Genomic DNA, 22,974 nt, shown 5'->3' with positions numbered 1-22,974 from the left:
AAACATGTTATACGTCCCTGCTCTGTGCAGTGGTTTTGCACAGAGCAGCCCCAATTCTCCAGTTCTGGGCTCCTGCCCTCTGCCGAGTGCCCCAATATAGCAAGTCGCTTGTGTGGGCTCAATCCCCAGCCACACTTTGTGTCCATAGACACACACACACACACATCGCGGCTCGGCCCTTTCTCCCACTCTTTCCTCACAGGCTGTGATCGACGGCGTCTGCTGCTGTGTCCATGGCCAGTGAAAAAGGAGAGAGCGCAGAGGGCCCCTGCTCTTGGGCACAGCACTGGATCAGGCTCAGGTAAGTGTGTATTGGGGGGGGGGGGGGGGTTCACATAGAAGGTTTTTTTACCTTCATGTATGAAGGTAACAAACTTCTACCTTTTTTAAACACTTTTACAAACACTTTTAAAGAGGAGCTCCAGTTTCCTATGTAAAAATTAAGTCGGGATTGGGGAAGGAGGCATTAAAGCAGAACTTCCCTTTTTTGATGGCGCTCTGCTGTAATAACTAAGGAACCAAGCTCCCTTTGTGGCTTGCCTACACAAAGACCTGCTGTGGGTGAAAAGATGGGTGACAACCATAATTTAAAGAGTCTTGCTCTATTATTGGTTTCAAAATTTAGGAGCTTGCAAATGTTTGGTTCCTTTGTTTGTTCTACTATGACATGAAGTTCTTTAGAAGTAAACCAATGCCCAGGTTTAGTATATTTCAGGTATTTGTCTATTCATAATTAACAGTAAATTTGCTTTTAAAAAAAGCCCCACTGATCTTTGTTGCTGCAGATATTGTGGAGCAATTTATCCTCATCTTTCATAGAGGCGTTGAACTTATCTCTCAGCAATTATAACTGCTTCCCTCTCAGGGCATGTTCACCTCAGCAGCTGGGTTATAGAGAAGCTGCTGATGTGGTTGTGTCGGGAGTGGTGTCGACACATTGAATACAATGTATCGCACTGTATTAAAATAACTTAACTCCGTCCTCTTGACTGCAGTGGTGTTGCAGTGTAGTATTACAATTTTCTGTAAAAAATGTACTGCATACAGTACTTTTTTCAGCACAGTGGTGTGAACTGACCTAGTTGTAAGTGGAAAATTGGAAAGAAACTGCGCTAAATCTATATATATAAAACTCAACGTGTGTGTGTGTGTGTGTATGTATGTATGTATGTATGTATGTATGTATGTATGTATGTATGTATGTTCCAGCATCACGTCCAAACGGCTAAAGATATTAACATGAAACTTGGCACACATGTTACTTATATGTCAGCAACAAACATAGGATAGGTGGTTTAACCATTACCCACCCCCATTTGCCATGGTCGGGGTTTTCCTTTAAAGTCCCATTCAACTCTATGGGAAATACATGTTACTTCATAACTTCCAAACGGCTGTAGATATTTCGATAACGCTTGGTCACATGTTACTTATATGTCCACTTAAACTATAGGATAGTTAATTTATGCCTTAACTACCCCCATTTGTGAGGGTCTGGGTTTTTGTTTAAAGTCCCATGCAAATCAATGGGAAATGTATGTTCCCACATAACTTCTGCACGCCTGGAGATATTTCAATAATACCTGGTACACATATTACTTATATGCCAAATAAAAATATATGACAGTTAAATTAACCCTTACCTACACCCTTATATAAAAGATGGGTATATTTATATTACTATGATTTTCCTCCCCAAAAGGTTAAGATAGGAAGACAATACCGGCAACGCCGGGTATTCAGCTAGTACTAAAGAAAAAAAAGACCGAAAAACTGCAATGAAATCAGTCTATTCAATTCGAGAGCTGCGATTACCATGTAAACAATAGATACAAAAAACAGTGCGAAAAATATAAATCGCGCTACCTCTAAACCATGTGAAACAAATGTTTGAATCACAAAACCATGTTTATGTATGTATGTATGTATGTGTGTGTGTGTGTGTGTATATATATCACTAATATACCAAAAAACAAGAGAGGTTGATAGCCACTAGAGGGCACTATATAGCACTCTCAAGTCCCTCAATAACCGTGAAACCGTGATAATATTGATAATGAACATCAAAAAAAATTGGATCATATCATTAGATTATTAAAAATATATATAGATGTAAATAGACCAAATCTTGTAGCAATAAAGTCCATAAATGTTTAACGCATGAAATGCCAGACACCCGTGCTCTGTGCCAAGTTCCAAAATCAGTTGAAAACGTGTCCAAAGCAAAGTGATGAATCCTCCACCAAACTAAAGATTGGCTCCTTACCAAATCGCCATGATCCCTTATGACAGGGGATCATAAACAGAATATAATAGGTAGTCACTCCCAGTTTTGCAGTTCCGACAGATCCGATCCTCAACATTGGGTCTCCTCCACAAGTAATTAAACTTCACCAACATCAATGCCCACCATGTAAAAAACAATAACCGCTCCACATAGCGCATTAAATGAGTAAAAAAGATTTATTCAAAGTTTTATTGCACTTGCAAACATGCAGTAAAAAATGCTTCGAGTCTGATGTGCAGGCCGGTACACAAATTCCCAGACACCCGTCCACTGGGGGAACGTTTGGCGCTCTTGGGTGACGACAGCGCACCGCTCTGCCCTACTTCCGTTTCGTAAAATATTACTTCTTCCAGGGGCACGGGCTAGTTGTAAACATAGCAAATTGTTGCCGGCCTTGGGACTGTGCTAGGAAAGGCTGTCCGATGCAGCCCGGCACACCTGGTGTGGTCAGCCCTCATAGCAAGGACTTGGTAATTTACGAATGTGAACTCAGAGGTGGGGCTGTTCTGTACCAGTGTTGACTATCCATTTTTGATTTGGCAAATACGAATCATACTGATTATCGTTGATGTTGCAAAGATTGTTTTAAAGATGAAATTCAGTAATTCAGCTTAATTTTAAAAAGCTTTATGAGTTAACTGCAATGAGATGCATAACACCTCCTGGGCTTATGCTTATTATTTACATGTTTATAAAACTCCTGAAAGATGGCCATTGCTGTAGTACTGGTAACCCAAAGCTGGGCCTTCTGGCCTTTGCATTTTCAATCACTGTAGCTGTTATGCTTGCGCCTTCCCTCTCCCCTGCCCAGTCACAGATGCCTTTGTAGTATATGACCTCATTTACAAAATACAATGGTTTCTGTGAAAGGGTAGGGGTGAGCATAGCTGCTCTGTGTGCGTCTCTTCTCTCTCGCACCCCCCCCATTTTTCTCTCAATGTATGCTCCAGCAGAGCCATAAACCTGTGAGATATTAATAACAGAGATAAGTCCATGAACCTCCTTGGATTTAACTCAGTGTGCCCTAACTTTTTTCAAAGTGGCTGAATTCCTAGAACTAAGCTTTAAAGTGATTGTAAAGGCAGAAGGGTTTTTTTTTTTGTTTTTTTTTATATCTTAATGCATTCTATGCATTAAGATAAAAAGCCTTCCGTGTGCAACGGCCCACCTAATACTTACCTGAGCCCCCTCTTGGTCCAGCTATGTGCACAAGTGTCTTAGGACTTTCCCTCATGATACTTTCCTCCACTGTGCAGTTGGATTTGCACAGAGTGGCCCCGATCCTCCTCTTCTGGGGTCCTTCAGAGGCGCTCCTGGCTCTTCCTCTGCACCATTGGAGAAGCGCTCTCCTTCGGGTCACCCGTGCGGGCTCGCTCCCGTTTCCTGCTTCTGCGTCTATTGCCACATAAAGCAGGACTCGGCCACTCCCCCCGGATCACTGGATTTGATTGACAGCAGCAGGAGCCAATGGCTTGGCTGCTATCAATCTATCCAATCAGGACACCGGCCTTAGCTATTGTGCTCGTTCCCGTTGTGGAAAATGCAGGGCTCGGGAAAGTATAACGGAGGCTACTGTGTGACAGGTTTTCACCTTTTAATGCAAAGAATGCATTAAAGTGAATAAACCTTGTGGGTTTACAACCCCCTTTTCAAGTCTTTCTCTCCCCTTTCCCCCCCCCTTTTTTTTTTTTTGGGCAAATCAAATCCACCTATAGAGAGAGAAGTCTGTCTTTTGTGGAATCCAATAATTTTTTTAACTTTTGCACCTGTGTTCCTGGACCTGTCCTCCTGCCACAAGCACTATATAATTTGTCCCCCTCCTCCCTTCCTTAAGACCACTTTCACACTGGCGCCTGCAAAACTCCCTAAAACAGCTGCTCCAGTGTGAAAGCTCAAGGGCTTTCACACTGGAGTGGTGTGCTGGCAGGGCGTCAGAAAAAGTCCTGCCAGCAGCTTCTTTGGAGCGGTGAACTCACCGCTCCTAATGTTCTGCCCATTAAAAATCAATGGGCAGCGCCACTGTACCGCCAGTAAAGTGCCGCTAAAAATAGCGCGTTTTACCGCCGATGCTCAAGGGCGGCACAGTGTGAAAACTAAAGTCTGCAGAATGACTTCTGTTCTGGAATTGGGAGATGTACATAAGAACTGTGATAGGCTCAGAGAAATTAAAAAATACAGTTCCACTAGGGAGAGATCCCTTTTAGACAGACCCTTTAAAAGAAATGTTCACTTTAAAAAAAATAATTCATACACTTTTTTTTGCAGGGAAAAAAATGTACCTCCTATTTATTTATTTTTTTCCTTGGGAGCCTGCAGAGCATTGCACCCACTATCAGTAGATCTTGGGCGCAATGTCGGGCTACTGCAGACTCTCAGTACAGCTGTATGCCTGTACCTCCCTTGCTGGCAAACCGTTACTGAAGAGCAGGAAGAACTGATGAACTACAGGAATACTCGCTTGCATCCTCACAATTCATTGAGAACTAAAAGCCCAAGCTGTCTGCCATGGTGGAAGATGGTACTCGTAGTCCATTTATTCACAGAGCTCTGTGAATTAATGATGCAGCTGTGTGGGCAGTGCCCTTTTAAATTGTGACGATGGGTGTGGGGAGAGGATCCCCCCTCCGCCCATTGTCACAATAAGTGATGAAGTCGGGGTGCTGGCAGGGGCTTTATTAACAGGTTACACTCATATTCAGGGTGTAACCTGTTACTAAAGGCAAACTTGTCCTTTAACTTCAAGTTGTTTGTATAAACTGTGTGAAAAATTGCAATGTGTAGATTTACCACAAGATGGCTGTACAGTAGAACTTTTGTTAGTGGTCTGCAGAATCCATGTGCTGTATCGGTGTAACGTCCTATTTTCACTTCTACACAGGCAAGCAAAATGTAGTGATAATGGGCAAGAGGACATGGTTCTCTATACCAGAGAAGAATCGACCATTGAAAGAAAGAATAAATATTGTTCTAAGCAGAGAGCTCACGTAAGTAAGGTTCATGTTTGTGCGAGTCTGTATGATCAAGTATTTTTAAAAAAAAAATTTTATTTGGCAGTATGCTGTATGTCCACATCTACATATTTATATATAGACTGATCAGTCATAACCTTTAGACTACCCACCTTTTATTAAGTAGGCCCCCCTTTTGCCACCAAAACAGCCATGACCCATTGAGTCATGGACACCACTTGACCTCTTTCTTTTAGCACATCCTGCAGATGCTCTGGAGAAATTAGATGCCAAGTCTGCACCTCAAATCCGTCATTGTGTTCTTCAAACTATTCTTGAAAAATGTTTGCAGTGTGCAAGAGCGTAATTATCCTGGTGAAAGATTCCACTGCCATCAGGAAATACTGCTTCCATGAAGGGGGTATTTGATCAGCAGCAATGTTTAGGTAGGTGGCACGTGTCAAGTAATACCCACATGAATGCCAGGACCCCAGGTTTCCCAGCAGAACATTTCCCATAGAATTGCACTGCCTCTGCTGGCTTGCCGTCCTCCAATACTGCACCTTGGTGCCATCTCTTCCCCAGGTAAGCAACGCACACACACCCGGCCATCCACATGGTGTAAAAGAGAATGCGATTCTTCAGACCAGGCCACCTTCTTCCATTGCTCTGAGGTCCATTTCCCCCCTCACCTTCCAGGACAGCTACTTGAAAAATGATTGGCTCCGCCCTCTACAGGAAACACAAATCGGATACAATTTAAAAGACCCCTCCCTTTCCTCTGCCTTCAGTTGTTTTGTGTTTCCAGACCCTCCAGGAGCACCAACACATTTTTGTTTTTCCTTAGGTCTGGTAACTGTGGTTGGCGGACACCCCCTTCTTTGGCAGAATCCAGTACTGGTTGTGGCTGAGTCCTAGATGCATTCATTCCCAGTTTCTGGTCAGAAGGGTTCACCGTTGTTGAAGGTTCCTTGCCTCACCTGCAGGGTAAAATGGCAACTTCCTTCAGGTTCTCCCCAGCTGCTGGTAGAAACCTTGTCTTCCTCGGCTTCACTGAGGTGTACCAAGATGGTGTCGGAGGACTTCCGGTGACGCGGCAAGATGGCGACGGAACCGGAAGTCACGTGACTCATCTTCCGGCGCCGTATTCATAAGGCTATGGCGCAGTACACTGAAGACATGCCTGGGACAGCAGACTTTTCTCTTCGGCTATTCACCACTCACCAATGGAGCTTGAAGATAGGCCTGAGGAGGGAGCACCCGCTCGGATGAACCCAGCGGCAGCCTCCGGTTCCCATACTGCCTCCAAGGTAAGCCCTTGTCTATAATTCACAAAGCAAAGTACCTACGCTTAGGACCGTGTGACCTGGCTGCTGCCCCCCCTGAAACCAAATCCCCAAAAGGGCATAGGTGAATAAATGTATAAGGGTTGGGGGTGATGGCGCTGCCTATGCCCTGCCCCCCTAAACCATAAAAGGGGGTCTAAAATGATATACAAGATGTGAAACTTCTGTGTCACTGACCAGTGTTTAGGTCACATAAATGTGTTCCACCTAAGATACCTGTATTGAAGTGTCAAATACCAGTGATAAAGAAAATATATATATGTGTGTGTGTGTGTGTGTGTGTGTGTGTGTGTGTGTGTGTATATATATATATATATATATATATATATATATATATATATATATATATTTATATATTATGTGTATGTGTGTGAAAATAGGCCCTAATGCAGGTATAGGTGACCTGCCTTACAAAACCACCTAGGTGGGAGTAGAGTGCCTAATCACAAAGTGCTGTAATCAAATAAAGCAAAAACTCAGTGACATGAATCCAAAAACAGCCTAAAGTCCAAGGCTATATGTTCAGGCAATAATTCACATAAAGGGATCGCATATGAAATGACAAATAGTCTCTTAGTGAACGAGTTCTATTAGTTCCAATCAGGACTTAGGATGCAAGTTCTTGCAGTGAGGAAAGGTGTTCCTATACAGGTGGTCCCGGTGCTCCCCCACAAGGGTCCCCACTCACCAGATAGAACTCCCCGCCAGAGGTGAATGCGTGTAGTATAGGTTTCCCAGATGTCCACTCCTCCAGACCTCTCCTTAGCGCGAGGTGGAACGCAGCTGGAGCTTGGACTTTAGGCTGTTTTTGGATTCGTGTCACTGAGTTTTTGCTTTATTGGATTACAGCACTTTGTTATTAGGCACTCTACTGCCACCTAGGTGGTATTGTAGGCAGGTCACCTATACCTGCATTAGGGCCTAGTTTCAGGTGTATTTCTTTCTTTCTTTCTTTCTTTCTTTCTTTCTTTCTTTCTTTCTTTCTTTCTTTCTTTCTTTCTTTCTTTCTTTCTTTCTTTCTTTCTTTCTTTCTTTCTTTCTTTCTTTCTTTCTTTCTTTCTTTCTTTCTTTCTTTCTTTCTTTCTTTCTTTCTTTCTTTCTTTCTTTCCTTCCCTGATGGATATAAAAAAACTTTTTGTGAAGATTGTTTTCCATCTAGGGCTAGTTTAGAGACTTCCTCTTTTAAAGAGCTATTGTCTTCTATGAAGGAGGCGGTAGCCTCCTTCAGTGATAGGGCAGCAGGTTTGGGACATTCTTCCTCTGGGCCCGGGACCCTAGAACCATCAGTTAGACCCGCTCCTCGGTCCGAGATCAGTGATTCTCACCATGCCAGGAGTATGTTCCATTCTAAAGGGCAGAAAAGATTTCCTTTTCAATCTGAAATTGAGGAAACTTTCTTTAAATGTCATAAACTAGATGCCCCTATGTCTCAGGTTTTTAAAAAGTCAGACCTGTCAGGGTCTATTCAGGGGTATTCAGGGGTCCTGAAGGAGCATATGGATAGGAAGGCCTAGTCTTTGCTACGTAAGGCCTGGGATGCTCCAGCTTTATCCTTGGATCCAAAAACTCCCCAGTGACGCCAGGATTGGGGTAGGGGGAAGGTTGTCCCACTTCGTCAAGGAATGGGGAAAAGATTTCCGACAAATCTTTTATCCTTCAAACATTGGAAAGGGGTTACAGGTTGGAATTCAAAAATCTTCCACCCCAAAGATTTTTTTTCTTATTAATCTGCCGAGAAACCAAGAAAGACGGAAAGCCATGTTGAATCTAGTTTCCATGTGGGAAACAGAAGGGGTCATTTCCCCTGTCCCGGAAAATCAAAAATTCCAGGGATTTTATTCCTATGTGTTTCTGGTTCAGAAAGCCTCCGGCGGCTTCCGGATGGTCATTAATTTAAGCGTCCTGAACAAGTATATTCTCTACAGACGTTTCTGGATGGAAAACATTTACTCTGTGAGCAATCTATTATGGCCAGAGGTATTCATGGTTTCCTTGGATTTTCAGGATACTTATCTTCATGTTCCAGTCTGCCACAACCACCGAAAGTTCCTCAGATTTGCGATTCTCATGGACAATGGGACGAGTCATTGGCAGTTCAATGCTCTCCATTTCAGTCGCTCGGCAGCGCCCAAAGGTTTTACAAAGATCATGGACTTTTTTCGGATTCAAAGTGTATCGATCGTCCCAAATCTGGATGATTTTCTGATCTTTGCCCGAGACAAAGCATCCCTTATCTGAGATCTGCAGTTGGTTCTGCGGACCTTTCATGATCTAGGGTGGAAAGTCAACCAACGGAAGTCTTGTCTGGTACCCTCCCAGAACAAACTTTTTCTGGGTTACCTAATACTCTGTTGCTCAGAACATTTTTCTTCCCAAAGAGAACGTTTTGAAACTTCTTCTCGCTGTGCACACCTTCAGATTGCTCCCACAGACCTCGCTTCAGCGGGTCATGCAGTTACTAGGTTTAATGACCGCAGCTATCCTAGGAGTTCCCTGGTCCCAATTGCACTCCCGACCCCTTCAGGCGTTTCTCTTACACCATTGGGATCGCAGGAAGAATTCTCTGGATCAACTAGTTCCAAGGGAGGATTCTCTCAATCTCTCCTGGTGGGAGCAGAAAGAACACCTGCAGGGAGGGAAGAACTGGGCGCAACATTCTCTAGTGAAGGTTACCACAGATGCCAGTCTGTGGGGCTGGGGTGCGCATTCTCAGGGCTGGCAGGCCCAAGGAGCTTGGTCACCGGAGGAGGCAGACCACTCCTCGAATTTCAGGGAACTACTAGCTGTAATATATATATATATATATATATATGTGTGTGTGTGTGTATGTATATATATATATATATATATATATATATATATATATATATATATATATATATATATATATATATATATATATATATATATATATATATATATATATATATATATAATGTGTAATAGATTACAACAACTTGGAATGAGATACCGCATTGAAATACAGATAAATGCAATAAATAATTGTACTGTTGTAGGAGTTGAAGTGTGTGTGTGTATATATGTATGTATGTATGTATGTATATATATATTTTAAAAAAAAGTTACTAATGAATGGGAAGGGAGAGGGTAGTGGTGTTCCGAAGGGGGATTCAATACCATGACATGAGAACTCTTGAGTCAAAAGTGTCTGACGTATAGTATATGGCCCAGGGTTTCCATATGCTATCGAATTTTTCCAATCCATTTTTGTCTAGCGCTTCTAGTTTAGCATGTACGAATGAAAGATTCATTCTTTTTTTTTTTCGGCTTCCGACAACAGTAATGCAGGTGATTTCCATGCACTAGCTATTACCTGTTTTGCGGCTATCATAAACAAAAGAAATTTATGCTGATTCCGAGAAAGGGTTTCTGGTTTAATGTTATATAAGGCAGTCAAATATTTTAGAAGCGATTCTAAAAATCCCTTCCCAGAATTTCCTTACAAGTGGACACTGCCACCAGATGTGGATATATGTTCCTTTGTCTGGGCAACCGCGGAAACAGAGATCTGAATAGTTTGCTGAAAATTTTGCTAATCTATTGGGAACCAGGTACCAGCGGGAAAGCACTTTATATGATGTTTCCATTGCCGATACATTTATAAATGAAGAGCTAGTATTGGACCAAATGCTTGCCCAGGTTTCGTTATTAATTTTACATTCCAGGTCTAATTCCCATTTAGCAATATAAGAAGGTATTTGTTTTAGTGATCAATTGGGGAAAAAAATATTAAAATACGACCTTTGGCATGTGGATCTTTGAGACATATCCTTTCAAATTGGGTAATATTTAAATTATAGCTAAGGGAAGGTCCATAAAAGTTTTTGATTTGAAGGTATCTGAAAATTTCTGTAGTGGGGAGGCCGGATGCCTCACCAAGGTCTGGAAAAGGTTGCATTGTAGTTGTTGATGCTATGTGATAAAAACACGTAATACCAGCCCTGATCCAAGCCTTAAAAGTTTTTGGAAATACCCATGCTGGATAAAAGGTGGGATTTTTATAAAAGGAAAGAAGCTGAATATGTGGGGATTGCAATGCATGAGAGGTTTTGTGCCTATCCCATAATGACAATGAGTGTTTCGAGATTGGATTTTTCATTTTTCTACGGTTTTGAGGGCTCAGCCAAAGGATATTATTAGTAGGAAGAGGGTCAAAGGCTATTGCCTCAATAAGTACCCACAATGGGATTTCTGTGGTTGAGTAGTACTTTGATAGTTGCGCCAATTGTGCTGCTTTGTAATATGTTGCAAAGTCTGGAAATCCCAGCCCACTCATCAATTTGGGTAGAATTAATGTTTTTCTAGGCAATCTGGGTTTTTTCTTCCCCCCACGTGAACTATGTTACTTTATGCTGGATCAATCTAAGAAAATAAGCAGGAATGTGAATTGGAAGGGTTCGAAATAGATAATAAAAATGGCTATACTCTAAGTTTTTATATGTTGATTTTCCCAAACCAGGAAATTGGTAAAGAAGACCAGTCGAATAACAATCTAGTGACACTTTTCAGTAAGGGAGGGTAGTTGGCGGTAAATTCGGAGGCATTAGCTGTAAGGTGTATACCCAGATATGGTATACTACGGTCTGTATACAAAAACAAATCTCCTGCGCTCTGATATTTTCAGGAAGTACTATGGAGTGGTGCAGTTCAATTAAAAGTTATCATCATCTAGAGTCTTGCAGCCCTCCTCAGAATCGTGGGAATTCATAAAACTATAAAAGAGAAGAAAAAGAGCGGAGGGCGCACCGACCTCGTCTAATACTGATAAAATGTATTTATTCAAATATTAAAATCAATGGTTATACTCACAAAATTGGAGTTAAAATCAGGCTTTAAAAATGAGTACAGCAGATGTCCAGCATCATCAGTGGAACACGAATAATCGTTTGAACCAATCAGTCAATGTTATAGCTGACGCGTTTCAGGGGCGTACTACTGCCCATTTAAATGGCAGTGAGGACTGTAAATTTTGTTTCACCGTGTCACTGAGTGAAATATTCAGTGCCAGGGATTTTTGGTTATTAACTGTGAGGCCGGAAATGTGGGAGATTAGGGGCCGATATCTGCGGTGAGGATAAAAATAAGAGTATATCATCCGCAAATAGACTTACCGTATTTATCGGCGTATACCACGCACTATTTTGCCCTGAAAATCAGGGCAAAATCGTGGGTGCGCGATATACGCCGATACCCGTTTTCCCGCCACGAGTTTGAATACTGCGCCGGCATATACCCAGCGCAGTACACTCGTGTATCTTCTGGCAGTCTCTGCGCCTCTTGCACTGACGTCCTGAGCGTACAGGACGTCAGCGCGACAGTTGCAGAGCCTGCCCGACGATACACGAGTGTACTGCGCTCGGTATATGTCGGCGCAGTATTTAAACTCGGCGTGGGAAACGAGCGAGAAGGACGCCGGACCCGACGAAGAGGACACCCGAAGCCGCAGATGGACGCCGGACCCGACGAGGCCGCCGTGCAAGACACCAAAACTGTAAGTACAAAACATATTTTTTTCCACAGGAATTCAGGCAACTTTAGGGGTGCGCGCTATACACGGGAGCGCGCTATACCCCGATAAATACGGTATTTTGTGGTGACATCCGCCTAGCTCTATACCCGTGATCGTTGGTTCCATCCTTCTCCTTTGTGCTAGAGGTTCGATAATTAAAGCGAATAATAGCGGTGATAGAGGACACCCTTGACGAGTCCCTCTCTGTATATTAAACTCTTCCAATTTGTAACCGGCATATTTAATATTGGCCTTGGAATTGTGGTACAGTGCTGCAATCCAACCCATAAAATGTGGGCCAAAGCCCCATTTCTTAAGAGCAAACTGCATATATGACCATGAAACTGTATCAAATGCGTTTTTTTTATGTAGAGAAAGAAAACACGAGGGTATTCGACGCATTTTAGCTGCATGGGATAGAAGAGCAGCACGTCTAATATTATCGCCTGCTTGTCGGATAGGGATGAAACCAGTTTGATCACGGTGTATTAGTTTGCCAATTATCATATTTAATCTGGTTGCTAAAACTTTGCTAAATATCGATGTGAAAATTTTAGCCAGAGAGATGAGGCGATAGTTTGACCAAACTGAATCGTCCGCATGTGGTTTAGGCAGCATGCAGATAGTTGCAGTTAAGGTTTCTTTCCTAAAAGAATGGTTATGCAAGAGCGAATTCAAGGTATTCGTTAGAATTGGTGACAGGATATCTGTAAAGGTTTTGTAGTGGAGGGCAGAAAACCCATCGGGCCCTGGTTGTTTATTTACTTTCAAATTTTTGATAGCCTGGGACACTTCTTCACTAGACACCGGTTCTTCCATTATTTCCATTTGCGCCTTGGATAATGCAGGAAGGGAGAGCTGAGAGAAAAAGCTGTTTGCTTTAGATTGATCCAACTCATTATTAGATGAACTGTGTTTTAAATTTTTGTAGGATTTTCACAGGGTTAGTGGAGTATACTCCTCTTGAAAGCTTAAAGGATCACTAAAGGAAAATATTTTTTTTTAGCTAAATGGCTTCCTTTACCTTACTGCAGTACTGGTTTCATGTCCTCATTGTTCGTTTTTGCTTTGAAGTTGCTGTAATTCTGCTCTGATCTCCACACTTCCTGCTTGTCTGGCTCCTTATGAAAAATCTCATGGCAGCTTTTCACTGTGGTCCAAGCTGTGTGTCTAAAACTCCTCAGAACCAATCGGATTCATTTTTAAAACAAAACACTGCCCTGGATTTGTTTTGTTTTTGTTCTGTTTCTCTCTCTACTTCACAGAAACCAAAAGTAAAAGTGAAAGTGAAACTAGAGGCACATTATATGATTGATGTTTATCTATTTTTAATCATTTTTAAAAGGAATCGGTTAACTTTTTTGTCTCTATACCCTGTAAACAGTCATTTCAGCAAAAAAAAATGTTTTCCTTTAGTGACCCTTAAAGGCGAATTGGTTTGTTTGCATTTATGAAATGATAATTTTTCTTTTTTTTTTTTTTTTTTTTTTTTTATATTCTATCCGCTGGACTCAGTCAGGAATAGATCAAATTCCAGCTTGGCTTTCTCTAGTCGCAATCTGGATGATGCAGAGGGATTTTGCTGGAAAGCCATATGACAGGAGTTAAAATTTGTTTCCAGGGTATGGTACAAGGCTTTTCTTTCTCTATTACATAAATTAGCTTGGCGTAAACATATACCCCGGAGAACAGGTTTATGGGCTTCCCATAAAGTAGTTGGGGAAATATCTGGAGTAGAATTAAATTTTAGGTACTCCTGTAGTGAAGTTTCAATATTCTGTTTATATAATGGGTTTTTGAGCAAAAAGTCTTTAAGCAGCCACGTGGCGTCACACGCTTTCGGTATTGTAGATGCTATGCTATTGAAGACTGCACTATGGTCAGACCATGGGATGGGTAAAATTTTGGAGTTTAATATTTCCGGCGTCATACCTATAGGCATACCTATGACTAACAGGGATAGGAATAGTGAGTGTATTGCCTTTTAGTTGGATTCACTTTGCGCCAGGAATCCACTAGGTTGTACTTTGCGATTCGTTTTGAAAAGGATTGTTTATCAGCTTTTGGGGTTTGTGGGATTGGCGACATGTCTAAAAAAGGGAATATGGTCTGATTGGAATCTCAACCCAACACTACAGTTCCTTTTTTATGTGAATCGATGACCTGCAGCAGATGAGATGGGAAAGAGTTAGGTTTTTTATTTGGAGCATAATATGACACAACGGTGATATCAGAGTCCAATAAATGCCCTGTTAGGATCAAGTACCTGCCATCCAGATCCTTGATCTCCTTAGTGACTGAGAATGGGGTACTACTGTGAAATGCTATAAGCACACCCCTTTTCTTTGTGGAGGCTGTGTAAACTTGCGGGTAGGACCTACTAAAGAATTTTGGAGTGGATGATGGTGTGAAATGTGTTTCTTGAAGACATGACATGTGCTTTTTTGGAACTAAGGGTACAAAAGGCTTTAGTGCGTTTTTGCGGGATATTTAAACCTTGGACATTAAGGGACAGTATGTTCAATGGGGCCATGGTATTAAAAAATTGTCAGATCTAATGTTGCCCAGACATGGAATAACAAAGAAAGAGACCACCTTCGGGACGCAAGGAGAAATTGGAAGTGGGGGTGAAAAAAGAAAAAAAATAAGATTCGGGGAAAAAGTACATTTTAGATATATTCCAAAAAAATGCAGAAAAAGTATGAGTTCATGACATTTCCGTTGAGGGGAGAGAGTCTCCCTCCAAGGGCACATGTGCTACTGTCGACCATCCACTAAGTTGCAGGCGGACGAGGGTAGCAAAGGGAGGCGCAAAGAACAGTCCCACGAAACCCAAGGAGCCAACCAATTAAATTACATTCTTACAAACAGTAAAATTAAAACAAAAGTAATAGACCAGGTAGTAATGAACACTTACTAACTGGGGGTTAGTAGCGCACATACCGTACTCGTGAAGCAGAGAATCGTGAAAAGGCGAGCCTGGAGGATTAGAGATGTCTACTAGTCATCCTCAAAGTTTAATAATAACCTATTACAACTGTAATTTGAAATTTAAACATAGACCCAACCAATACCTGGAAGTAAAATATTGGTTGAGAACCTGTAAAAAGTAACTGCAACAATAACTTTTATGCTTTACTGAAATGAAAAAGTTACCAGGCAGTCATATGGGGGCCAAAATAAGATCAAGACCAACAGGGTCAAGCAGATTCCCAGAGAAAGGGAGAAAAGGAAAGAAGCACAGTTTGTGATCCTATTCAGTCCATAGAGTCACAGGGATCAGGAACAGGTGACGACTTGCGAAATCTCTTGTTGGGACTATGATCCCCATTTTCTCTGGAGGCAGAAGAGGAGTTATACTTGTCAGGATGCGAGGAGTACTTTCGACGAGGGTCCGAGGTGTCATGGACAGCGTTCATCAGCCCCACATTCTGTAGAGTAGTTTGCAAATCCATTGCGCTACGGCAAGTATATTTGTGGTTTAGGTATGAGAATCTCACAGAGAAGGGGAAGCCCTACTGGTAGATGTTGCGTTGCAATATTTTGAGGAATGGTTTCAGAGCCCTTTTGTTAGTTAGCTGCGACAAATCGGCGAAAAGTTGGTAATTAAATTGTTGAAATTGCAACGTATTTTTATGCCTTGCTGCGTTCATTAGTAGTTCTTTGGTCCGGTAGTAATGACATGCGTGGCGGGCCTTTTTTTTTTTTTTTTTTTTTTTTTTTTTTTTTTTTTTTTTCCTTTTTCTTTTGGAGCAAGGGCTCTGTGTACCTTATCCTTTTCAAGTTGCTCCACCGGTATTCCCGGTTGCAGTTCCTGAAAGAGCAGTCATTGTGGCCTGTAAATCAATCACTGTTTCGGGGATTCCTCTAATGCGAATATTTGACCTTCTCGCGCGATTTTCGTAATCTTCCAATCTTGTTTGTAGAGTCAAATTCTCCTCTTTAAGGTTATTGATTTCTGAGGAGAAATCAGCTGTACATTTTTCCAAATCGCCAGTCCTTAATTCTAGTGCTGATGTTCGCTGTCCTAGTTCCCTTCTCTCCTTAGTAAGGCTTGTAGTGATATAGTCTGAGGTAGCCTTTAATGATTTTTGTAACAGCAGCTCTATTTGTTCCAGTGTTACTTGTGGTGGCAAGTCCTTCTGTAATGTTTTATCACAGTTCTCCATAATATTCCCTGGAGAGTATTTATTTTGGCTTTGTTCCTTTAATGGGGCCAGAGCTTCATTGTGTGACACAGCAGGAGGTGCTGTCTGCTGTTTCAACTCCCTCCCTGTTACATCTGCATATGATGGCTTCAGTGCCATGACAGGAACACCGTAGCACTGTGAGGCGGCTCTCTCACGCCTGTTTTTGGCACAAAATGTGCTCCAAAACCCCCCGAAAAGGGTACCCTTGTGAGGTAGGTGGCTGTGTGGTCCCTTTTTGGGTGGCTTTTTGGGCAGGTTTGGGGGTTACCTCTGCCGTTACCAGGCTCCTCAGGTCCGCTGTGTAGGGAGCTCTAGGCAGGCATTACCTCACCACTGAGCTCCGCCTCTGCACCTCGGTTTTTTTATTTTTTGGTCACTTTTATTTCTATCACAAGGAATGGAAGCCTTCCTTGTGATATAAATAAGGTATGACTCTTTGGAAAGATCTCGGGGTACTTTTTTTAAAAGTGTCTGTTCAGAAAACAAAACAAACATTAATCTAATGCTGTATAAATGATGTGTAATTCCGCTGTGGACTGGAAGTGACGTCATGATGTCACTCTGGTCCTCCTAGATCAGAGGTCTGGTCTCTCCTCACCTCTTTGAGTGGTCACTCGAACCGGATCGCTTCCCGGTGAAAACGGTAAGCGCGAGAAACACCGGCAAGAGGGGGGGGGGGGACTTTCTGCCTTTTTTTTGCCAGTATACCATTTCCTAAAGGTTGCAATCACACTATCGTAATGGATGTGAGGATCCCATTTGTCCTGTGATGTACTCCAAGGCTATGGGGTTTTCCCTGGATGACCCAGGGAAATATAAGCAGCCAATGAATGTCTCTACTTTCAAAATGTACCAGTACCATCAAAAGTTTCCAGTCAGACTGACTATTTAAAATCTCAGCATAATGTACTGTATAAGGGTCACAACTCACAAAATGGTTTGTATGATATATTGTATATCTTGTATTGTTTCGACCCCTGACATCTCACCAAAGCAGGGTTGATTTAAAGAAAAAATAAAAATAAACGTAATGAATTATTTAAAAGTAAAATTGTAAAAATAATAAAATGTGTGTATATATAAAAAAATAAAAAAAAACACTGAACACCCCCCCCCCCCCCATAAAAAAAAAAAAGCATTGTTAAAAAAAACTAAACAAAAAAAAAACTACCGACTCAGTCCACGCCTCATCAGTGCCACCTAAAGTCTGGGTATTGGCGAGTACTTGAAAAAAGGTATCAGTAATTGTACTCTGTCTTAAGGTGGTATTGGTGCAACCCTAGTGCATATGATGAATTTTATGTACAGTAAATTGTGCAATGATGCCCTTTTTGAATGACAGGACTTGAGGGTCAGGGACTGTGTAGTAATTAATTTGTTTACAAACTAATTACTACACAGTCCCTGACCCTCAAGCCCTGTCATTCAAAAAGGGCATCATTGCACATTAAAGTGGAGTTTCCATCCCAAAAAATTTTTTTTTCCATTATTGTGCTCGTTAGAGGAAATGCCTGTTGCTATGCGGTCCCACGAAATCTGCCTTTGAAAGCACCTAGGATTCTGACATCATCTCCCTCTAATGCTCCTGGGAAATGTGTGTTGTCATTTCCCAGGATGCAGTGCGCTGTCCAATTATCACTCCCCATCCAAGACTTCCAGCAAATAAGTGCTTGTAGGCTTCACAATGCCCACAAGCAAAATGACAACGGTGTAGACATAGTTTTATAAACCCATCTTTTTTGAATATCTAAGCGGATCGTTGGCGGATTGTAAAATAGTAAGTGACCGGATTTATATTATAAAAACGCAGAATGAAAGGACATGCATTTAAAAAATGCTAATTGTAGTTGTAACTCCGCTTTAATGTTGTTGGCTTTGTACCAGTATAGGCAGTTTAGCTATGAATCTAAGCAATTGAGGGGAGAATTTGCCTTCATTTAAATCCTTGTTCAACCTTTTCACATTCTGCATTGTATGTTTGTGCTCATTTGTGTACTAAACACTTAATATTTTCAGGGTGTCTGAATCCATTGAGATCTATGCGTTTTTGTAAAGCTTTTGCTGCTGCATGTGGCCTTGACTGTCTGTTTTGTGTCTCCGGAGTGAAAGATCGTACATACGCTATCGCCATAGTAACCGCGAAGAAGAGTTTAGAGTCTCAGTATACATTGGGTAGTGCAAACATCTGATAGTTGAATCTGGAAGATTAGGAGTTCAAGGTTTATTCATGAATAACATTCATTGTTGCATTTATCAAAACTAGTCTTAGCAAATGGAAATTTTTTTTTTTTTTTTCTTTTTCTTTTTCTTGATCATACAATACAGGACACTAGCTTCTTATAAGAGAAAATGAACCCTAATTCCGCGTACACACAAACGGATTTTCTCTTTGGGGGAGAAAAATTGGATGTTTTTTCCAATGGAATTACGCTCAAACTTGTGTTGCATACACACGGTCACACCAAATTCCGACCGTCAAGAACGCTGTGATGTATAACACAATGATGAGCTGAGAAAAAAATGAAGTTCAATGCTTCCGAGTATGCGTCGAATTGTTACCGACCATGCATGTTTTTTTCCCGTCGGAATTCCATACAGATCAACGGATTTTCCAATAGGAATTTTTTCCGTCTGGAAAAATTGAGAACATGCTCTCTATCAAAGTCAGATGGGGCATTGTTAGATGCCGGAGGGCAGGGGGAAGAGGTGACAGAGATACAGAAGACATAGTGGACATATGCCTCTAACATGTGTCATGCGATGTGTCAAAAACCTCTTCCTCTCCAGGCGTTGCTTCCAAAATATTCAGACATTGGATTACTTCATTATTACGATGTTTTATTCTTCCAACGATTATGACAGCTAGACAGTTTATGCTTACATTGTTACGTTGTTACAGACATCATGGCAGGTAGGCATCACAAAGTTACAGAAGGAGGAAATAGATGTTAAGATGATTTGATCTTTCTTGGGAGAGGGTCCTCCCTCTCTCATCAGTCCGAAGACCCTGAGGCTTCCGTCCAGGGGTGACCCTGGAGATCCTCACTTACTATGCTCAGCACCTGTATACTTATACAAGTTAAACAGCTAACTAAGCACAAATCTAGCTTTCCAAACAAGGTTACGATGAGCTTTAACGCTCGCTTATGTATATTTAAGTATCATCTCCACCCATCTTCTTGACGTATGTTTTCAAGAATAGATGTGGCCTAACCTGCACTATACCAGCTGTTCTGTTGTCCTACATTGACCTTCATTTGTCTTTAACAAACCTTCAAATGCTACCATGTTTAAATCAATGATTCAGAGACCTTTATAACATAATATCAATACATTTAAAATCTAACAGGCATACACACGGTCGGAATACCTGATGAAAAGCTCCCATCAGACTTTTTCCATCGGAAATTCCGACCGTGTGTACCATAAAGGCAATTTTTAGAATTGTTTAGTAATGGCTGCCTACAAACAAGTGCTTATGGATAATTGCTCATTTTATTATTTGTATACTTTATTAATACTATTCCTCAATATTCTCATGCTGGTCATTTTCATTAAAGTGGAATTAAACTATGTCTGAGCACCTCAAAACGGATGAAGGGGGGGGGGGGGAAATGCCCATGAAGACTCCTGGGGGGTGTGACAACATTATTCTCATTACGATACACCTTCCTATCTATTTACTAATACTAGCAGCATAAGGATTACAAATCGTTAATGTTAATTGAAAGAGTTTAGTTCTGTGTGAAGGGCAGAATATTCTATCTCCCTTTACTTCCTGGATCTTTGGGTCTGCCTGCTGGAAAATATGACAGGAGCTTCTCAGGATGCAGCTGTGAGGTCGGGGTTACATCACCAGTGCCTCACCCAACCAGGAAGTGGGGGGGAAAACAGTAGTTGAAAATTAAAAGCAAAAAATGTTTGTTTAGTGAATGTAAAATGTATTTCATTTTTTTAGTGAAAGGAGGAAAATGTTAAATTCTTACAATGGTTATATACAGCTACCTTCAGGTGATTGGACGCTAAAAAAAAAGGTTGCTGGGACATCTCACATATAACCCTTACCACTCCTACCCCGCCTCAGTATTTTCCAGAAGTGAGATACCTCTTCTATCTACTAAGAAAAGCTTACCTTCTTGCATGGAACTTTTTTTTTTTTTTTTTTTCTCTATCGAAGAATAAAGATTTGTCTATACTACCGTGTTTTCCCAAAAATAAGACCTAGCATTATTTTCCAGTAGGGCTGCAATATAAGCCCTACCCCAAAAATAAGCTCTAGTTTAAAATGTTTGTTAAATTTTGTAATCTACTCTATTACAGCAGTATATAATGTACAATGTGTGTGTGTTCTGTAATATAATTGTGGGGAAGAGAGCTTCGGTGGGTCGCAGAGCGGTGCTATAACGAACGCATTTGACACAATTTTATATTACAGAAACGCACACATTGTACATTGTATACTACTGTTATATAGTGGATTATAGGATTTTAAAAGCATTTTAACTCTGTTCACACTGGGGATTCCTGTCGGGCAGGGAGAGAGAGGGGGGGAGACGGCACATTACATGGTAAGACCTACTCCGAAAATAAGCCCTACTATGGGGGTTATTTATGAAAGGTAAATCCACTTTGCACTACAAGTGCAAACTACACTTGAAAGTGCACTTGGAAGTACAGTCACTGTAGATCTGAGGGGGACATGTAAGGAAAAAAAAAAAAAAAAACATTTTAGCTTGCACATGATTGGATGACAAAATCAGCAGAGCTTCCCCTCATTTCAGATCTTCCCCTCAGATTTACAGCGACTGCACTTCCAAGTGCAATTTCAAGTGCGCTTGTAGTGCAAAATGCATTTGCCTTTCGTAAATAAACTCCTGTGTCTTTTTTGTTGCCAAAATAAAAATAAGACCCGGGCTTATTTTTAGGAAAATGCGGTATAGCCACGGCAGCTTTTTATTCAGTTTTCAGATCGGCTGACTTCTCTGAGCCTTAGGAAACCTGGGGCTGGCCTGTGATGTTTTCAGCTCTGGCTCCTGCTGTGGGTGCCCCCCCCCCCCGGCACGAAATGCAAAGCATGGAGCATGGTCAAGAGGCTTGGGCTGCCTGATGCAGAAACCAGGATGGCCAGGGTTAATGGTTTTTGGTTTTGTTTTTGTTTTTTATTGTTTTTTTTTTTGTGCCATGATCAGCCTGGGACTATCTCTGAAGACCCGTGCAGAGGTTTGGCCATCTTGGAAAGGGAAGCCAGGTAGGGGGTTTAGTCCCACTTATTCTGCTACAGTGGTAGTGAATACAGGGCGGAAGCCCTCTAAAAACGAATCCCATGGTTTCCCCTTTGATGATTTGGTGACTTTTGTGTTACCTTGCAGGTGAGCGGTATTGGAACAAGTATGGCCAGGGTTGGTGTTTGGGTTTTTTTTTGTTTTTTGTTTTTTCTATGCCCTGCATGGGACTTTTTTTTTTTTGTTTGTTTTTTAAGAAAGGGTGGTTGAAAATGCTTTCAAAATTGAATGTTTCAATTTGAGACATGGTGGAACCCCTGTGTTCTTCCTTTTTTGATGACAAAAGTGCTTGTAGACCTTTTCTGTTGTAAGAGGTCTATTTTATGAAGGTAAACGATATAGGCACACAGATCTGGGACATGCGTCTTGTGAATTATACTTTTTTTTTGTATGTGTTGGGAATCTCACTGAAGATTTCAGATTTTTTTTTTAAATGGTGTGGACTTTTGTGTTTTGGGACTAATTATATGAATTTATGACAGTTTTTATGTATTTCTATGTTTTGGCAAGTTTTAAGGTATAGGTAGGTGTGCTGATAAACCCTGCACTGTTATTTTGTTTTGACTTTTGAACTTGGGTGTGAAATACTTCCCAGTGCTGGATAGATTTTAATTTCATTTATTTTGAGTTGGGCATAGGGTCGTGTACGCAGTTTTTCTTTGTATTATAGTCACAGGCATGGCTGATCACAAGCACAGGGGTAGGTGGTCAGATGGGCTCACTAGCTCAGCTTTGGAGAGGTTAGTTTAGCGGTTCAAGGCCCTGGTAACCTCTATTCTGATGGTTGCCCCCATTCTTATTCCCTTCTTTCTATGGCCTAAACAACCTAATCGATTTTGAAATCAATTACTATTTTCATAAACGATTAATCGGCCAGTAACATAATAGAGTTAAGAAAAACTAAAATTGGCTACTGTAAATATTACTTGTACTGTCCCACAGTAAAAAATGAACCCCTTACAGTAGCGATTATTTGCTCTTCTTTTTTCTTTAGTTTTTTTTTTTTTTTTTTTCTTTAAGCCCATTATGGGCTTAAAAAAAAAAACATCGCTGCGTATTTGGAAAGGGCAAGGACTTTTTTAACGCAAAACGGTGCCATTTTGTTTTTTTCATTCAATATACTTCAACAGAGAAGTTGCAGAAAAGCATGTAATGGCCCAGATTCAAGAAGCTATTGCGCCCGCGCAACCATAGGTTGCGCGGCGCAATAGCTGTTTTGCTCCCGCGTAGCGAATGCCCCTGATTCAGGAACATCGCTACGCGGACTGCAGCCTAGGATATGACAGGCATAAGCCTCCTTATGCCTTCATATCTCAGGCTGCATTCTTGCGTTGTCCGCTAGGGGGCGCGGCCATTGTGATCGGCGTATAGTATGCAAATTGCATACTACC

At 41.4% G+C, this 22,974-nt stretch overlaps 1 protein-coding gene across 1 annotated transcript in view; it reads left to right on the top strand.

Annotated features, from left to right (window-relative positions):
• Positions 1–22,974, top strand: part of DHFR (dihydrofolate reductase) — a 76,560-nt gene that overhangs the window by 7,042 nt on the left and 46,544 nt on the right. Inside the window, exon 3 of the mRNA XM_040341621.1 lies at positions 5,166–5,271. Within this exon, the coding sequence (XP_040197555.1) occupies positions 5,166–5,271 (106 nt within the window). The remainder of the gene's footprint in view (positions 1–5,165; positions 5,272–22,974) is intronic.

Source organism: Rana temporaria, chromosome 1, assembly GCF_905171775.1.
Source record: "Rana temporaria chromosome 1, aRanTem1.1, whole genome shotgun sequence".
Taxonomy (NCBI): domain Eukaryota; kingdom Metazoa; phylum Chordata; class Amphibia; order Anura; family Ranidae; genus Rana; species Rana temporaria.
The sequence above is the reverse complement of the archived record's forward strand: the minus strand, read 5'-3'. Positions and strand labels throughout refer to the sequence as shown.